This window comes from Colobus angolensis, unplaced genomic scaffold (assembly GCF_000951035.1).
Source record: "Colobus angolensis palliatus isolate OR3802 unplaced genomic scaffold, Cang.pa_1.0 Scaffold157, whole genome shotgun sequence".
Classification (NCBI taxonomy): domain Eukaryota; kingdom Metazoa; phylum Chordata; class Mammalia; order Primates; family Cercopithecidae; genus Colobus; species Colobus angolensis.
In genome coordinates, this window is record NW_012114677.1 from 810,707 (window position 1) to 830,527 (window position 19,821).

The 19,821-nt window shown below is 44.2% G+C and overlaps 1 protein-coding gene across 2 annotated transcripts in view; it reads left to right on the plus strand.

Annotated features, from left to right (window-relative positions):
* Positions 1 to 19,821, plus strand: part of LOC105508009 (HAUS augmin-like complex subunit 3) — a 170,828-nt gene that overhangs the window by 15,377 nt on the left and 135,630 nt on the right. For both annotated transcript variants that reach the window (XM_011936758.1, XM_011936757.1), the window contains one exon: positions 16,455 to 16,534. In XM_011936758.1, coding sequence (XP_011792148.1) covers positions 16,455 to 16,534 — 80 coding nt within the window. The remainder of the gene's footprint in view (positions 1 to 16,454; positions 16,535 to 19,821) is intronic.

A 19,821-nucleotide genomic window follows, 5' to 3' on the forward strand; every position in this document is an offset into this window, starting at 1 on the left:
CGTGATAGCCAGGATGGTCTCGATCTCCTGACCTCGTGATCCGCCCGTCTCGACCTCCCAAAGTGCTGGGATTACAGGCTTGAGCCACCGCGCCCGGCCCTTTGTTGTCTTTCTTTTGCTACTAGCAAAACAGTTTTTATTTTAAATTTGCAAGTCTGGGTCAATAATTTGTGATTAGTTTCTCCTACAAAATAAGGTATAAGTGTGTGAGATAGATATAATTGAGAAATGAAATTGAATTGAAATAATTGAGAATAGTGCTGAATATTAGCACAAAAGCTCTTATAAACACAGCTTCTTAAGATACAGTTGCACTTAACGTTTTGATCCATTCATATTCAGGCAGCTGTTGCTTATATACTTTATTATAGTAAAAGTCACTAATAAACTGGTAAGAATTTTTAAGTGCGAATTACATGCCTAGCAATTGATAGTGTAAGACACTATCATAATCACATTTATTATTCCATATATTTTTGAATAATAGAGTGGTGTATACTTGACAGAGGTGGAAATATACTCCCCTTCAAAAACTGGTAAGAATAATGAAATGCCTCTGGCAGCTATAATATGAGGCTCTGATGAAAAATTTGTGACAGTCCAACTCATATCAGCTCTTATTGTTGTCCTAAAATACCTCGTTAATGCCTGGGATGATCACTTGAGCCTAGGCGTTTGAGTCCAGCCTAGGCAACGTGGCAAGATCCCATCTCTGAAAATAAAATACCCTGTTAGAATTCTGACTTTTGTTTGTTAAGGTTATTGAGAAGATAAAAGAAAAATATATGATATTGCTTTTCTCTCTTGGATTTGGAAAAATAGTGGAATTCTCATAAGGATTTTGTATTTTCTATTGCTGTATAACATTATTACTACAAACGTACTGGCTTAAAACAACACAATTATTGTTGTACAGTTCCTGTGCATCAGGAGCCTGGACCTGACTTTGCTAGGTCCTCTGCAAGGGTGGACTCCAGGTATCAGCCAGGGCTGGTGTCTCTCCTGAGGCTGCAGTTGGGGAAGCATTCTCTTCTAAACTCACATGGTTGTTGACAGAATTCATTTTCTTACAGACTTTCAGACCAAGGGTCTCAGTTTCTCACTGGCTGGTGTGTGGAAGGTATCCCCAGTTCCTGCCATATGATCCTCTCTGTGGGCAACCTACAGTATGGCAGCTCACTTTTTCTAAGCCAGCAAAAGTCTCTCTAACAAGACTGACATTACAGTTTTACATGATGTGATCACATACATGCTGCTGCCTTTGGTGTGTTCTGTTGGTTAGAAGCTAATCAGTAGTCCCATTCACACTCAGAGGGTTGGGGGTTACGTGAGGACATGATACCAAGAGGCAGGGATCATAGGACCACCTTGGAGTCTTTCCACCACAGATTCTCACCAGTTTTATTCCTTCATCATTTGAATCCAAATTAAAGTTGGATTGCTGGTGGATTATTGATGAGTGATGCTGGAGCTAAAGTTTTAATTGACTCTAGATTCTTGTCAAATACTGAGCTGTTATTATGTCAAATTATTCTAAGAAAAGTATTGTAAATTAGCCTTTCATTTCCATGAGCCTATTTCCTACCAAATAAATACCAAAATTAAACTCAGAAATTAATGGAAATAAACTACAAATACTTACTTTTACAAACACTAAGTCACACCAAACTGTTTTAAACCTGTGATGCTTGTCATTTTGGGGTCTGATTTTCTTATCTGCTAGACTGACTGAGGTGACTCAAGATACACTTTCAGTAAAGATTGGACTGTTATATCTTCTTGAAACAAGTATAGGTTTTTATTTAAAAACACTTTGTCACGAAAAACACTAAAAATGCAAAACTTAAATTAATGTAAGAGAACATCCATGTAACTACCACTTACATTGCCAACACCTCAAAATTTACTTAATTAAATTTACTCAATTAAAATCTCTCCATGCTCAAATGTAGTCATTAATTATCCTGCCTTTTATGACAACCACTTCATAATCATAGGGATTTTATATTATTCCAGATAACATTTTGGCAGCGATTATTCATTTCTTACCACGTTGAATCCATCCTTGTTTTCTGAGGCACACAGTTACACTCCATGGCTCAATCTTGTTGCAGTCAGGTTTGACCAGGTTGCCAGGTGCCTGTCAGTGAGTTGTGAGCTCAAGCGGGTGCCATTTCCAAGGGAGGCTCCAAGACAGCCTGCCTACTTCTCTGGCCTCTTTGCTTCCCATCAGTCAGAGCTGAAATGATTCTTCTCCAACCCTGCAAATGCTAACAGTGTCCTAGAGGATAGTGGAACAACATGCTAAAAGGATCTTGGGCCCCTGAGTGACTTTAAAAAACAGCTACACCACCTACTGAGACCATTCACCTCAGAACATGAGAGAGAAATAAACTTACTTTTTTTTTTTTTCGAGACAGGGCCTTGCTCTGTCGCCCAGGCTGGAGTTCACAGCTCATTGCAGCCTAAACCTCCCAGATTCAAGCAATCCTCCCACCTCAGCCTCCTAAGTAGCTGGGACTACAGGCACTTGCCACCGTGTCTGGCTAATTTTTTATTTTTTTGTGGAGATGAGGTCTTGCTGTGTTGCCCAGACTGGTCTCAAACTCCTGGGCTCACATGATTCTACTGCCTCAGCCTCTCAAAGTGGTGGGATTACAGGCCTGTCCTACTATTTTTTTTAGTATTATAAATTTTTTCCACAACATTTTTGGGGAGTCTCTTGGTAATACATTAGGAAACATGTTTTTTTTTGTTTTGTTTTGTTTTGTTTTTGAGACGGAGTCTTGCTCTGTCGCCCAGGCTGGAGTGCAGTGGTGCAATCTCGGCTCACTGCAACCTCCTCCTCTTGGGTTCACGCCATTCTCCTGCCTCAGCCTCCTGAGTAGCTGGGACTATAGGTACTCGCCACTATGCCTGGCTAATTTTTTGTATTCTTTACTAGAGACGGGGTTTCACTTTGTTAGCCAGGATGGTCTCAATCTCCTGACCTCATAATCCGCCTGCCTTGGCCTCCTAAAGTGCTGGGATTACAGGCGTGAGCTACCGCCCCTGGCCACGTGTTTTTTTTGTTTTTTTTTTTTAACTGAAATCTGTAATTCCACACAATTTTCCATCTTTTTTTTTTTTTAAGACGGACTCTCACTCTATCACCCAACCTGTAAGGCAGTGGTGCGATCTCAGCTCACTGTGACCTCCCCTTCCTGGGTTCAAGGGATTCTCCTGCCACAACCTCCTGAGTAGCTGGGATTATAGGCACCCACCACCATGCCTGGCTAATTTTTGTATTTTTAGTAGAGACGGGGTTTCACCATGTTGGTTAGGTTGGTTTTAAACTCCTGACCTCAAATGATCCATCCAAGTGCCTCAGCCTCCCAAAGACATTTTCTTAAAATTTTTTTTACATATTTGTATAGATGCATACATACATCATTTTAATATAAAATTGTGAGAAGGTTCAAGTTCATTTTTGCTTGTTGAACCCTCTCCCTTATTGTTAACCTATGTTAACACTTAGTATATGCCTTTTATATTTTTGTTAATTTTTTTCTGTGATTATAACTTCTATGGCTGGAGAGTCATGCACTGCATAATGAATGTTTGGTCAACGACATACTGCACATATGTTGGTGGTCCCATAAGATTATAATGGATCTGAAAAATTCCTGTCTCCTAGTGACATCCTAGCTGTCCTGTTACCATAGCACAATGCGTTACATTTTTTTTTCCCCTGAGACAGAGTTTCAGTCTTGTCACCCAGGCTGGAGTGCAATGGCGTGATCTCGGCTCACTGCAACCTCCACCTACCAGCTCAAGTGATTCTCCTGTCTCAGCCTCCTGAGTAGCTGGCATTACAGGTGCCCGCCACCATGCCTGGCTGATTTTTTTATTGCAGTAGAGGCAGGGTTTCACCATGTTGGCCAAGCTGATCTTAAACTCCGACCTCAGGTGATCTGCCCGCCTCGGCCTCCCAAAGTGCTGAGTTTACAGACATGAGCCACCGTGCCCGGCTGCATTATGTTTTTGTTGTGATGCTGGCATAAACAAACCTACTGCACTACCAGGTGTATACAAGTATAGCACTCTGTATATAGTATATATCTATGTCATACCGTCAACTTACACAAACCTCAATGGCATAGCCTACTACACTACTATACTATGTATAGTTGTATATACAATTATATGTAGCACATAGTACTTGAAAACAAATGACTATGTTACTGGTTTATATATTTACAATAGTATATATACTTTTTATTATTGTTTTAGGGTGTACTCCTACTTAGTAAAAAAAAGCTAATTGTAGAACAGCTCCAGGCAGGTCCTTCAGGAGGTATCCAGAAGAGGGTACTGTTATCATAGGAAGTGACAGCTCCATATGTATTAGTGCCTCTGAAAACCTTCCAGGGGGACAAGATTCGGAAGTAGAAGGTGGTGATACTGATGCTCTTTACCGTGTGTAGGCCTAGGCTAATGTATGTGTATGTCTTAGTTTTAAGCAAGAAAGTTTAGAACTTTTTTTAAAAGTGAAATATCTTAATAGAGAAAAGGTTATGGAATCAAGATATGAAGAAAAAATATTTGTGTTCAGCTGTACAATGTGTTTTTGTCTTAAGGTAAATGTTATAAAAGAGTTCAAAAAATTTAAAAGTGTATAAAGTAAAAAATGTTAAAGTACATTGATTTTATTATTGAAGAAAGAAAATTTTTAAAAATAAATTTAGTGTGTCCTAAGTGTATAGTGTTTGTGAAGTCTACAGTAGTGTACAATAATGCACTAAGGTTTCACACTCACTCCCCACTCACTGATTCACCCAGAACAACTGCCAGTCCTGCAAGCTCCATTTATGGTAAGTGCCCTATATAAGTGCCATTTTAAAATCTTTTATACTGTATTTTTACTTATGTTTAGGTACACAGGTACTTACTGTTGTGTTACAGTTGCCTACAGTATTCAGTACAGTAACATGCTGTACAGGTTTGTAGCCTAGGAGCTATAGGCTAGACCATACAGCCTAGGATTGTAGTAAGCTATGCCATCTAGGTTTGTGTAAGTTCGCTATATGACAGCAGTCCCCAACCTTTTGGCACCAGGGACTGGTTTCATGGAAGACAGTTTTTCCATGGGATAGGGGTTGGGGGGGATGCTTTCGGGGTGAAACTGTTCCACCTCAGATCATCAGGCATTAGATTCTCATAAGGAGCTCACAACCTATTCCTCGCTTGTGCAGTTCACAGTAGGGTTCATGCTCCTATGAGAATCTAATGCTGCTGCTGATCTGACAGGAGGCGGAGCTCAGGTGGGAATGCTCACTCACCTGCTGCTCACCTCCTGCTGTGTGGCCTGGTTCCTAATACTACAAACAGGTACTGGTCCTCCACTCAGGGGTTGGGGACCCTTGATCTGTGATGTTTTCATAACAATGAAGTCACCTAATGACGCGTTTCTCAGAACATACCCCACATGACTGTAATTATAGCTTGTATATGTCTGTGCCAACCCTGCTTGTCAGGTGGCATTGGCTGAGACATTTGTTGCAATGTATCACATGTCAGCTTCCGCAGGCTCAATTCTTCTAATCTTCAAGGCCACTCCCCAGTAAACTTTCTGCTGACAAATCTCAGTCTCAGGGAATCTGATCTGCTACAGTTGGTGGCAGTTGTTGTCTGAGAAAGTAGACATGTGATTTTGGAGTTTGGTCTCCCACAGGTGAGCTGGCACTGATGACCTCATCACAAGTTGTGGGTGGAATACAAGTGGTAGTAGTGGAGTTAAAAGTTTGGCTCAGCTGAGCGCGGTGGCTCACACCTGTAATCCCAGCACTTTGGGAGGCTGAGACGGGCAGATTACGAGGTCAGGAGATAGAGACCATCCTGGCTAACACAGTGAAATCCTGTCTCTACTAAAAATACAAAAAAATAGCCGGGCGTGGTGGCAGGTTCCTGTAGTCCCAGCCACTCGGGAGGCTGAGGCAGGAGAATGGCGTGAACCCAAGAGGTGGAGCTTGCAGTGAGCCGAGATCGCGCCTCCGCACTCCAGCCTGGGTCGGCAAGAGCGAGAAGACTTTAGCTCAAGGTGGGTTTGTCTGGCTTACCAGTGGGAGCAGCTGCACCAGCTGGGACAATACTGCACATCTGAGAAGTACAAGGCAGTTGAAGACAATAGAATTGGATGGCTGTGGCTGGGAATAATAGATCCTTTGGAAAAATACAAAAAAAGGCCGTGGGTGATAAGCAATTAAAGGCTGAACATGAAAGCCAGAGGCTTCCTGGGCAGCCTATAAAGAGACAGGCTGTAGCCATAGACCCAAGACTTAGTCCTGATTGCTCCAGAGAAACTTGAATTTTCAGCCCTGGTGGTGTGCTAGGGGTTTTTTTGTTTTGTTTTGTTTTTTGTTGTTATTTTTTGGTGATACCTAGGCTGGAGGCCCGATCCGGCTCACTTTAACCTCTGCCTCCAGGGCTCAGGTGATTGTCCCAAGTAGCTGGGACTACAGGTACGCACCACCACACCCTGTTAGTTTTTTTGTTTGTTTGTTTTTTAAGTACACATGGGGTTTCACCATGTTGCCCAGTCTGGTCTCGAATTCCTGGGCTCAAGACATCTGTCTTGGCCTACCAAAGTGCTGGGATTACAGGCATGAGCCACCCCCACCTGGCCAAGATTAAGGTCTTGATCTGAAGAAAGAGAGAGCAGACCCTGAGATACAGGATGAGAACCTTTGGATTGGTATATTTAAATCTTGATTGAAATACCACAGGGAGCCAAGAAAAAAAAATCTTGAGTATCAGACCAGCTTGGGCAACATGGCGAAACCCGTGTGAATGCAAAATGTCAGGCAGGTCTCAGTTTAGGAAATTTATTTTGCCTAGGTTAAGGACATGCCTATGACAGCCTTAGGAAGTCCTGAGACATGTGCCCGAGGTGGTTGGGGGTACTTTGCTTTTATACATTTTAGGAAGACATGAGACATCAATATGGGTAAGATGTAATTGGTTCGGTCTGGTAAGGCAGGACAACGCGAAGGGGGTCTTCTAGGCTAGAATTAGATAAGAGGGGCCAGGTGTGATAGCTCACCCCTGTAATCCCAGTATTTTGGGAGGCCAAGGCAGGTGGATCCCTTGAGTTCAGGAGTTCGAGACCAGACTGGCCAATGTGGTGAAACCCTGTCTCTACTAAAAATCTAAAATTAGCCGGGCTTGGTGGCAGGTGCCTGTCATCCCAGCTACTTGGGAGGATGAGGCGGGAGAATTGCTTGAACCCGGAGAAGGAGGTTGCAGTGAGCCAAGATTGCACCACTGCACTCCAGCCTGGAGGATAGAATGAGACTCTGTTTCAAAAACAAACAAAAAGTAGATAAGAGACAAAAGGTTGCATTCTTTTGAGTGCTTGATCAGCCTTCCACTGAATACACAATTTAGTGAGTCTGTATTTTTACATAACAGGGGAGAGGAAGCAATCAGATCCCTATTTGTCTCAGGTGAACCTCGGATAGAATTTGACTTTGAATAGAATGGAGAGGCATGTTTGCCATAAGCAGTTCCCACTTGACTTTTCCCTTTAACTTAGTGACTTGGGGTTCCCAAGATTTATTTTCCTTTCACACTCATCTCTACAAAAAATTAGTGGGGCATGATGGCACGTAATCCCAGCTGTCTGGGTGGCTGTAATCCCAGCTATTTGGATGGCTGAGAAAGGGGGATTGTCGCTTGAGTTTGGGAGGTGGAGGTTGCAGGGAGCTGAGATTGTGCCACTGCACTCCAGCCTGGGTAACAGAGTGAGACCCTGTTTCAAAAAAAATAATAAATTGTAATAAATTTTATTTAAAAAAGAAATCTTAAGTATCAGATACCTCTGAGACCTGCAGAAATGGCCCCACCCTGAGCGCTCCCCCCCGCCCGCAGCTTTGCTTGAAAACAATGGAGAACTTCTGTCTTGAAAAATAAGACATGCTCCCTCATTATTTTATAGTACTTTAGGAAAAGTTTTTGGGGTGGGGAGGGAGAAACAGAAAAACTAAACAACGTTCATAATTCCCCAGATCTTTTTGTATAGTTACACACACGCATACATATGTCATTTCATATGGAACTGTGAAAAGATTCATAAATGTATTCTTCAGGCTTTTTCTTTTTTGCTGCCCCCTCCTCCTCTCCTGGTCATTAAGTCACAAAATAACCCAGCCAAAAAGTACTGGGCCTGTTGCAGTCCAGTCAGGGGACAGAAACCATAGAGTAATTTGAACAGGGAATGTTTAAGTCATTACTAACTAGTAGGATTAGCTACCAGGAATAGCTTTAGAGAAAATTCTAAAGAATCCAGCAATAGCAGACACAGGGAGCAGCTTCCTCCTCTAGGGCTGAAGTGGGGTGCTGAAGGAAGGGACAAATTTAGCAGAATCTCTCCCCTCAAGGCTGAGATTCAGACTGTCAGAGGTTGTGGATGTAGCCCACCTGGTGGCCAAGAAGTTGGCTGACGTGCTGGAGTCAGTCTGGCATGTGGGAACCCACCTATGGGGTATCACTGAACTCGCTGAGAAGTTGGTAGGGGTGCCTGCGAAACTCAATAGGAAGCTGCCCACAGGGATCGACTGAAACTTGTTGAAGGGCTGGCTAGAATGTCTGTGGAAGTAGCTGGGAAGTGGCCAGTGGGGCTGCTCGTGGGTGTCTAGTACACTGGCTAAGAGCTGCAGGAGCAAGAAGAAAGGAAAGCAAAGCACAGCAGCCAGAGGCCTCTTCTCTGGCAGCGTCCCTCTAGCACCCTCTGCTGACAGAGCTTAACATCGTGCCAGGTGGCAAAGGAGGTGTATTTTCTGTAGGGCAGGCAGTGTGGTGATGGGTGAATTTGTAGCTGAGGGGCAGTACGTTGATAACTGGCACAGGGACGAAAGAGATTCTACTCCCAAGGAACTGCAGGACCTAACTGGTCATAAATGCAGGCCTGGGAGAGTCTCACCTATGGGTGGGCTGGGTCTGAGGGTACTGGATTAAGGCAGGTGGAACTAAGGTTGGGTAAGGGAGAGTTTATTGATGCAGGATCACTTCAGAGACACTGGATTTGACAACCCGATGAAGATTCCAAGAGGTGGTGCCAACATACTGCTAGGATGGCTTTTAGTTCCTTGTAGGAGAGGGTTCATACTAAGTGAAGTAGAAATGTTAGAACTGCCAGGGCAGATGTAAAAGAAGGCATGAAAAGCCAGGAGAGGTGGACATGCTAGAATGTCCATATTGTGGAGGGCTGGGAAACTCAGCAGGTAACAGTGTTCTGCAGAAGGGTGCTCTGGATGCTATATTTACCGAAGCAATAATGAAAGCTGATGAGGGAGTAGGGAGCATCGGCTTCACTGAGAATCTCAGTGGTGTCCTCTATAGACCAGGGATGATAATAGGAGATGCCTCCTGATAACAGTGAGGGAGACAGAATCCTGACATAGAGGCCAGGTGGTGGTGTCTGTCAGAAGCAGGGTAGGCACAGTTCTCATAAAGTGACTTCAGACCTGGAACTGACTGACTGAAGGAGAGGCCAGGTCCCCAGGAGGAAGGACTGTGCAACACCATAGCAGGTGTACATGGCAGCTATTCCTCCTGTCTTTCCCCCAGGGAAACCTGTGGCCATTTACTCTGAGAACTTATACATGGGAGAGGGGGATACTGAAACATTCATATGATATTGATGCCTGGAGACCTAAAGTATCATCATGGTTTCTCTGTCAGAGGCACGAGGACTCAAGCAATAAATGGAACCTTGGCCCAGATGACACCATAATGGGAGGGCTCACTCTGAAGCCATTCTCCAAGTCCCCAAATGTTATTTGGAGTGAACAGACTGTTGGAAGAACCCTCAGGTACTGACTCCTTGGCCTGAGGATGAGAGCTCTCATAGTGAGTAAGCTCAAGTGGATGATGCTGAAACTGCCTTCCCAGCAAAGATAGTGAATTAGTATAGCAATATGGCAACCCAGGAGAAATGGCAGAAGTTAGTGCCATCCTTAAACACCTACAGGATTCAGGGCACAGGGTGGTCCCTGTCATATATTCATTTAATTCACCAGGTAGGTGTTCATAGAAATCAGATCCTGGAGAATAACAATTGACACCACAAATAGTTTTGACCAAGTTATAGTCCTCATGACAGCTGGTGGGCTGGATGTGGCATATGCGATTAACAAGACCTCAGGTATATGAAATGCAATTATTGATTTGGTGAACACATTCTTCTCCATCCCTGCAGAAATATTCACTCTGAATGGACAATATAAATTTGCACCTTGCCCCAGTGCTATGTTATCCAGCCATCCACTGTTTTGATGACATCATGCCAATCAGCATAAGCAAGAAATGGCAAGTTTGTTAGCTGTCTTGCTGTCCAACACGTGGGAGATAAGCCCACAGATATTCTGGAACCCACCACAACCATGAAGTTTTTGGAAGTTTGGTGGTCTGAGGGATAGGTAGGATATCCCCTTGCAAGTAAAGGACAAATTAGTGCCTCTTTTTTTTTTTTTTTTTTTTTTTTGAGAAAGAGTTTCACTCTTGTTGCCCAGGCTGGAGTGCAATGGCGCGATCTCAGCTCACCACAACCTTTGTCCCCCAGGTTCAAGCGATTCTCCTGCCTCAGCCTTCTAAGTAGCTGGGATCACAGGGATGCGCCACCATGCCTGGCTAATTTTGTTGTTGTTGTTGTTAGTAGAGATAGGTTTTCTCCATGTTGGTCAGGCTGGTCTCGAACTCCCGACCTTAGGCGATCTGCCTGCCTTGGCCTCCCAAAGTGCTGGGATTACAGGTGTGAGCCACCGAGCCTGGCCACCCTTTTTTTTTTTTTCTTTTTTTCCCCAAGAGACTGGGTCTCACTATATTGCTCAGGCTGTCCTCAAATTCTTGGGGTCAAAGTGATCTGCGCTTTGGGAGGCCGAGACGGGCGGATCACGAGGTCAGGAGATCAAGACCATCCTGGCTAACCCGGTGAAACCCCGTCTCTACTAAAAAATACAAAAAACTAGCCGGGCAAGGTGGCGAGTGCCTGTAGTCCCAGCTACTCGGGAGGCTGAGGGAGGAGAATGGCGTAAACCCAGGAGGCGGAGCTTGCAGTGAGCTGAGATCCGGCCACTGCACTCCAGCCTGGGCGACAGAGTGAGACTCCGTCTCAAAAAAAAACCAAAAAACAAACAAACAAACAAAAAGTGATCTGCTTCAGTCTCCTGAGTAGCTGGGACTACAAGTGAACACCTGGCAAAATTACTGCATTTTTAAGAATGAAGCATTAAGAATGAAGATGTCAACTGGTCGAGTCATTCTGCAACGTGGTTAACCACATTAACCATTAAGAGTGAACCATAACACCTGATAGGCATCTCTGGGTTTAGGGAGTGGAGGCAGCATATTCTACATTGGGCATACTGCATAGGAAAGCATCCTGTAAGAGGCCTAGGCTGTGAAGCAAGTGGCCCAGCTACTTGGACTTCCAACCCAACAGACCTTGTGATGTTAGAGGTATCTGTAGTGGGGAAAGATGCCATGTGAGGCTTAAGGCAAAGCCCCAGCAGGAAAATCTCAATGCAGACCTCCTAGAACTCTGGAGCAAGGCAATGCTATCTGCAGAAAAGAATTATAAATTTTTCAAAAACAAAACTGTCATGCTACTGGGCCCTGGTAGAGATGGAGCGTGAGGCCATGGTGACATCAAGTGACCATGAGCCAGAACTGCCAGCATGAGCTGGTTCTGTCAGACCCACGGAGAGGTGGGCGTGCAGCTGTCCATTGCAAGTTGGAAGTGGCTCATTTAGTGCTAGGTACAAGCAGGCACAACCAAGCTTCTCGTGTGGCCCAGAACCCATGGCATCATTGGTGCTGGCACTGGTACTTCTAAAGGGGGCAGTCTTAAGACCAGCTGATGGAGGCAGGAAAAGTTCGCGCTTGGTTCATGGTGGGTGGGCTCTGAAGAGCCTGATTTAGGCAGCCCTAGAAGACAGCGCTCAAGGGAAACCCAATGGGTAGAACGTTGGGTGGTGCCCTTGACTACTACTTGGTGTGGAAGGAGAAGTGGCCCCAATGTTAACACATTTGGAACTCTTGGGCAATGGTTAGTGGCTTGACAGGTTGCTCAGGTACCTGGAATAAGAAAGATTGGAAGATCAGGGGCTTCCTGGAGTAAGGCATGTGGAGGGATCTGTGGGAACAGACATGAAGTACATCCCACCCGAGAACATTGACCAAGAGGACACACCAAACCACCACATTAATAGGATGACTTGGCCAGTTGACATCTACTAGCCTCTGCCATCTGCTGTGCCCATGCTGGCACACTGGGCTCTCTCATGGAGTAATCATGGGGTGGGTAGATGCTGTGCATGGCCCATAGCATGGGGCTCCCCCTCACCAGAGCTGACCTGGCTATTTCTCTGCTGAACATCCAGTCTTCCAACAAGAAAGGCCAAACACTGAGTCCCCAGTTGCACCTTCCTTGGAGGGAGACAGTCATTTGACAACACTGAACCCCTTGTGCCCTAGAAGGTACAGTGATTCATCTTGGCTGGAACCAACACATGTTATAGGCATGAGTTTGCCTTTCCCGTTCTCATGGATTCAGTCAGCTCCGTCACCCAAGTTTCACAGAGTGTTTGATCCACAGAATCCTGCACACAGCCAAGGAACTGCAGCAGTGGGCACATGAGAATGGGACCCACTGGCTCCCTCACAGCCACACACCAAGAAGCTGCCAGCCTGATGGAGCAGCAGGATGGTCCGTGGAAGGCACAGCTCACCTCGTGGGCAGCCTGGAGGTGACACCTGCAACGAAGCAGTCACCTCCAGGGTGCAGTGTGCACTGCAAATCACTGACCAGTACGTGGTACAGAGTCCTTGGTTTGTGGGATAAATGGGTCTGGGAACCAAAAGGTGAAACTCATCACTCCCAGTGACCCACTTAGAAATCTGTATTTCTCCCCCACACTCCTCTGGGTTCTTAAGGTTTAAAGGTCTTGACTCTCAAAGGGAAAACCTTTCCAGCAGGGACAAATGAAGAATGCCATTTAATTTCCAGCTCTGGCTGCTGCCTGGTTATTTCGAGCTCCTCGTGCCGAGAGACTGGCTGGCAAGGAATGTAATTTCCATCTTCTGGGGTGACTGACCATGGGCATCAGGTGGAGGTAGAACTGTTAACTGCCACCACACCTGGCTACCACCACGCTTGCCACCACACTGGGGGCAGAGATGCACCCAGGTGATGTGATTGGCCACCTCATGGTCCCCTGCCCAAATTTGATGGCAAATGCAGGGGCTATGGCCAGAGAAAGGCATGGTGGCCAGGGGCTTACCCCTCAGGGATGAGGGTTTGGGTTACCTGATCGGGTAAGCTAAGCCACCTAGAGCAGTAGAGGAGATAGGCAAGGGTGAGGATGAACCCTAGCATGGACAGTAGAGGGGGGAGATGAATGTAATTTGCAACCTCGAGGCCAGCTGCAGCAACAAGATGTCATTCATCCCAGTACCTTCCCTTTTTAAATTTCCCCAGGAAAAGGCCCACCAGAATCCTACAGGAGCTGCTCCCAGAACGTCTCTGAAGCAAGTGGCTATGAGCAGCACAGTGTGGACTGTAGCGAGCACTGTGGTGCCCGTATGCCCCTTTAGTACTGGAGCACTGTCCCTGCTCCTGGGACAGGCCCTCCCCAATTGCCTGGCTGCAAAGAGCTTCTTTGCTCAAGGGCCCACCCCTTCCCCAGGAGTGACTGGTCCAGTGACTAGTTTGTGCAGGGGTATAAAAGCCCAGCTGCCTTGACCCATTGGGAGACACCTCTGCAGGACTGTGCTCAGCCCAGGGCAGACCTTTGAGTGACTGCATCTTAGCCATCATCTTCCTTGGTTGGGTTGTGCCTCCTTCACTCTCCAATCACCTTTTCAAATGCAAGCCTTCATCACAGAGGTGGTCTCCCAGGGGACCCGACCTGTGCCAGTGTTACGTGCATAACATCTTCGTGTACATAAGTGGGGAGAGTTGGTCCTTATTTTTAAAAATGAGGTCATCATCTTCAGTCAATCACTATAGCTGGAGTCATTTCCCCCCCTGCAATCTATGTTTTAACAAGGTCATTCTTTTTAGTGGCTATGTATTTCATGATGTGGATATTATGTAATTTATTCCTCAGTTTTCTTCTGATTGGTATCTACTTTATTTTCAGTCTTTTGCCATCATGAGCAATACTGCTATAAATGTTTTGGTTTAAACCTGTTTACTGTTGCATATATTTCTGTGAAACAGCCAAGAGTGAGATTATTTGGTTAGATGATTGATATTATTTTCTGTTTTTGTTGAGGCAAGAACACTGTCTCTCTCTCATATATATATATGGCTAAGGTATATATAGATACGTGTGTATATATATGTGTGTATATGTGTATGTGTGTATATATATATATAAAACACACATATCCTAAGTTAAGTTTAGGTCAAAATTTCACAAACCCACACTCAGTTCAGGAAACATCACTAGCATTCCCAGAGGCCCATGTTAAGCTCCCTGTGACCCACTCCTCCCAATTCCCAAGAGTGATGTACGCATTATTAATTTTAATAAGTCTTGACAGTTTGCCTTCTAGAGTCTATTTACATTTTTACCAGCAATACATGAGACTACCTCTTCCCCTCCGTTTTCAGTTATAGTTAATTTGCATTTCCCTGAGTATTGTATTCGTTTCCTGTTTGGGTTTTCTGTTTGTGTATTGCCTCTTCCTATTCTTTGCTCATTTTTCTGTTGAATTGTTTGTCTTACCTTATAAATGTATGAGAACTTGTTGTATATATAGCAGTTAACTCTTTGTCATTTTTGTTCCAAATAGTTTTCCCAATGCATTTATTTTCTTTTTGATGTGGTGCTAGTTATACCAGCCCTATTAATCAATCTATCCTTTTCTATTGAATTGAAATACTATCTTTGTTGTATATAAAGTCTTGGGATCAGTCTCTGGGTTGTCTGTTCTGTTCTAGAGGTCTTTTCTCTCTCTTTTTTTTTTTCTTTTTAAGCTTACATTTTTTTTTTCCAAGATGGAGTCTTGCCCTATCACCCAGGTTTGAGCACAGTGGCGTGATCTCAGGTCACTGCAACCTCCATTTCCTGGGTTTAAGCAATTCTCCTGCCTCAGCCTCCCAAGTAGCTGGGATTGCAGGCGCTTGCCACCACACCTGGCTAATTTTTGTATTTTTAGTAGAGGCGGGGTTTCACCATGTTGGCCAAACTGGTTTTGAGCTTCTGACCTCAGGTGATCCACCCGCCTTGGCCTCCCAAAGTGCTGGGACTATAGGCGTGAGTCACCGCACCTGGCCTAAGCTTACATTTCTTGTCTCTTTGTACTTTGAAATTATTTATTAAATTAAAATATCCCTGTAGGGTCTTCAGTTGGAATTGCCTTAAATTTGGAAGAATTAAACATTTTGTGATATATATCCTAATGCTGTGTCTTTTCATTTGTACAGATCTTTTTTTATGCCATTTAATAAGATTTTACATTTTCATCATTGAGAACCTTGTATTTTTTTTTTTGTATTTATTCTAAGTATAATGTTTTTATATTGTAAGTGGAATATTTTCCCCTATTTGCATTTCTAGGTTGTTATTTTTCCTGCAGAGGAAATGTATGTCACAGTGGTTAAGAGCACAGACTCCCAAATCATATTGCCTGGGGTTAGATCCTGGTTCTGTCACTTACTGTTCAGCCCAGGCTTATTGAAATTAAGACAAAAATCTAAATTAGAAGCTTGTTTTAATGATGTTTTACTGAACCTTTAATTGCTCCACTGCAGTATTCAGTCTAAGAATTTCCCCAAACCTTTAATAATACTTTTAAGGTTTCTATAAATGTTGACCTTAGGTTTTTTTTTTTTTTTGAGACGGAGTCTCGCTCTGTCGCCCAGGCTGGAGTGCAGTGGCAGGATCTCAGCTCACTGCAAGCTCTGCCTCCCGGGTTTACGCCATTCTCCTGCCTCAGCCTCCCGAGTAGCTGGGACTACAGACGCCCGCCACCTCGCCCGGCTAGTTTTTTGTATTTTTAGTAGAGAAGGGGTTTCACCGTGTTAGCCAGGATGGTCTTGATCTCCTGACCTTGTGATCCGCCCGTCTCAGTCTCCCAAAGTGCTGGGATTACAGGCTTGAGCCACTGCGCCCGGCTGACCTTAGGTTTTTAGAGTCATGTATTCAAATGCAAATGCCAAATAATGATTTTTAATAAATGTTTTATGATTATATAGAGCTATCTTCAGTTAACTTGAAGGTACTTTACATAAATATTTATTGCAGTGGTACTAAGCATTTTACTTGTGAATTTTATTACATTGTTTTAAGTAAGTTAATAATGAATAAATAAGCATGACTATAGAGGTTATTTCAGTGTTAACTGTACTACTTAGATATTAGTGTTTCTTTAATGCCCCATGTTTCTTTTTTTGTTGTTTTTAAAAGCTACAGAAGTGATAAACAAGTCCAGTGTTAAGTATTCAGTACAACTTGAAGATGGGAAGAATCGATCACCAGAAAAAAAGGTAAATCATTGCAAATATGAGTAATTTTAAACAGATAACACTCATTTGTTCAACAGATACTTATTAAGTGTTCTACTATGTGCTAAGCACTGTAGATACAACACCTAAAAAAAAAAAAAAAAAAAAGGGTGTTCTTGCTCTCCAAGAGCTTATAGTTTAATTTGGATGTGGGGAGGGGCAAGTAAGTGCCATGAGAGAAGTAAGTTCAGAGTGCTCTGGGACAATAGGGGGGACATCTAACTCAGTTTTGTGCTATTTCATTTTGCCCTTCTGGGTGTTGAGGAGAAGAATCAGGGATGTCTTTCTGAAGTATGAAAATTATATCTGACTTGAGATCTATTGGTTGATTAGGAGTTTATCAACCTAGGCTGGATGCAGTGGCTCACATAATCCTAGCACATTGGGAAGCTGAGCAGGGTGGATCACTGGAGGCCAGGAATTTGAGACCAGCTTGGGCACCATAAGGAGACTCTGTCTCTACAAAAAATAATACCAAAAAAAAAAAAAAAATTAACTGAGCATGGTGGCCTGCTCCTATAGTCCCAACTACTCAGGAGGCTGAGGCTGGAGGATCACTTGAGCCAAGGAGTTTGAGGCTGCAGTGAGCTCTGATTGCACCACAGCACTCCAGCCTGGGCAACAGAGCAAGACTCAGTCTCTAAAAAATAGAGATAAAAAATAAAAAGATCCCCACCTTTAAGGGAGTAGGGGCAGGACATTGAGAACATTTTCAGATAAGGGAAGAAAGCTTGGAACTTTGGGTAGTGGAAATAATAGAAGTTCAGAAAGGTAGGGATATAACATTCACAATGGGTGCGTTATGTGGTACGGGCTAGAGAGGAGATATAAGAAGAGGTTGTGGCCGGGTGCGGTGACTCACACCTGTAATCCCAGCACTTTGGGAGGCCGAGGCGGCGGATCACGAGGTCAGGAGATCGAGACCATCCTGGCTAACATGGTGAAACCCCGTCTCTACTAAATGTACAAAAATTAGCCGAGCGTGGTGGCGAGCACCTGTAGTCCCAGCTACTTGGGAGGCTGAGGCAGGAGAATGGCGTAAACCCGGGAGGCGGAGCTTGCAGTGAGCTGAGATCGCTCCACTGCATTCCAGCCTGGGTGACAGAACGAGACTCTGTCTCAAAAAAAAAAAAAAAAAAAAAGAAAAGGTCGTATCACCAAAGACCTTGTGTATGAAAGTGGTAGAGGCAACATAATGTTTAAGAGAATGGACTTTGGAGTAAACTACCTGTGTTCAAGTCCCAAGCTAACTAAATTTAAACCTAAACTCCCTATAGTAAAATGAGATAATAGGACCTGTCTCTTGGGTTGATGGGATAATTATTTGTCCCTGGGTTCATAGGATGATTATCTGCCCTTGGAGTGGAGGGAAGAGGCATCTTCCACAGAGAAGGAACTCTTCTCTTCTTCCCTCTGTAAATGAATGGAAATTGTATCTCTCAATGGTGAGCAAACTGTGCTCCTTGGATCCCGAAGGCAGGGGTCTGCAAACTTTTTGCTCCCTTTCTCTCAAAATAATTTTGTTGTTTTTGTTTGTTTGTTCGAGACAGCCCCTCACTCTGTTGCCTAGGGTGGAGTGCAGTGGTGTGATCACAGCTTACTGCAATTTCCACCTCTACCTCCGCCACCGTGCCCAGCTAATTAATTGAGTCCTGGACTCAAGTGATCCTCCCAACTCAGCCTCCCAAGTAGCTGACACTAGAGGCACACACTATCATTGCCCAGCTAATTTTTGTATTTTTGGTAGAGACAGGGTTTCACCATGTTGCCTGGGCTGGCCTCAAACTTCTGGGCTCAAGCAATCTTCCTGCCTTGGCCTCCCAAAGTGCTGGGATTACAGGCGTGAGCCCCCATGCCTGGCCATCTCAAACTATATGTACTGCCTGATATATTTTAAAGTTGAAATTTAAAATCTTTATCACAAGTTTAAAAAATTGCAAAGTACATGATTTCTGCTCTATTGTTAATATTGACATTTTTACTGTTACATTTAGAATATATTCACAAAAATTAAATACTGTACTTTGACAACTTGATATCCACAATCTTATTATTATTATTATTATTATTATTTGGAGATGGAGTCTTGCTCTGTCACTTTCACTGGAGTGCAGTGGTGTGATCTCGACTCACTGCCACCTCCGCCTCCTGGGTTAAGTGATTCTCCTGCCTCAGCCTCCTGAGTAGGTAGGATTACAGGTGCCCACCACCACACCCAGCTAATTTTTGTATTTTTAGTAGATATGGAGTTTCACCATGTTGGCCAGGCTGGTCTCGAACTCCTGACCTCAGGTGATCTGCCCGCCTCGGCCCCCTAAAGTGTTGGGATTATAGGTGTGAGCCACCGTGCCTGGCCTATTTTATTTATTAATTTATTTATTTACTTATTTATTATTTTTTGAGATGGAGTCACACTCTGTCACCAAGGCAGGAGTGCAGTGACGCGATCTTGGCTCACTGCAACCTCCGTTTCCCGGGTTTAAACGATTCTCCTGCCTCAGCCTCCCGAGCAGCTGGGGTTACAGACGCACACCACCATGCCCAGCTAATTTTTATGTTTTTAGTAGAGACAGGGTTTCACCATATTGGCCAGGCTGGTCTGGAACTCCTGACCTCATGATCCACCTGCCTGGGCCTCCCAAAGTGTTGAGATTACAGGCGTGAGCCACCATGCCCGGCCTCTTTTTATTATTATTATTATTTTGAGACTTTCTCACTGTGTCGCCCAGGCTGAAGTACAGTGTGGTATGACCATGGCTCACTGTAGCCTTGACCTCCTGGGCTCAGGTGATCCTCTCACCTCAGCCTCCTGAGTAGCTGGGACTATAGGCACATGACACCACGCCCAGCTAATTTTTGTATTCTTTGTAGAAAGACAGGATTTTTGCCATTTTGCCCAGGCTGGTCTTGAACTCCTGGGCTCAAGCAGTCCTCCTGCCTCAGCCTCCCAAAGGGCCAGGATTATGGGTGTGAGCCACTGTGCTCAGCCCACAATAATCCCCTTAAAAAAGACAGAGCAAGATCTTCAACAGTTTGAAATTTTATATTTTTCTTTTTCTCCTTGAATTCCTTTCTTGTTTACTCCTCCACGGAATTTTAATGTAATTTTATGCTTGAAAGCCTACTCTTGGAAACCATATATTTGAAACAAAAATACAAATATGCATTAAAAATTTTCTTAACATATGACCAAGCGTTAAAACATTTTCTTTTGGCCGGGCGCGGTGGCTCAAGCCTGTAATCCCAGCACTTTGGGAGGCCGAGACGGG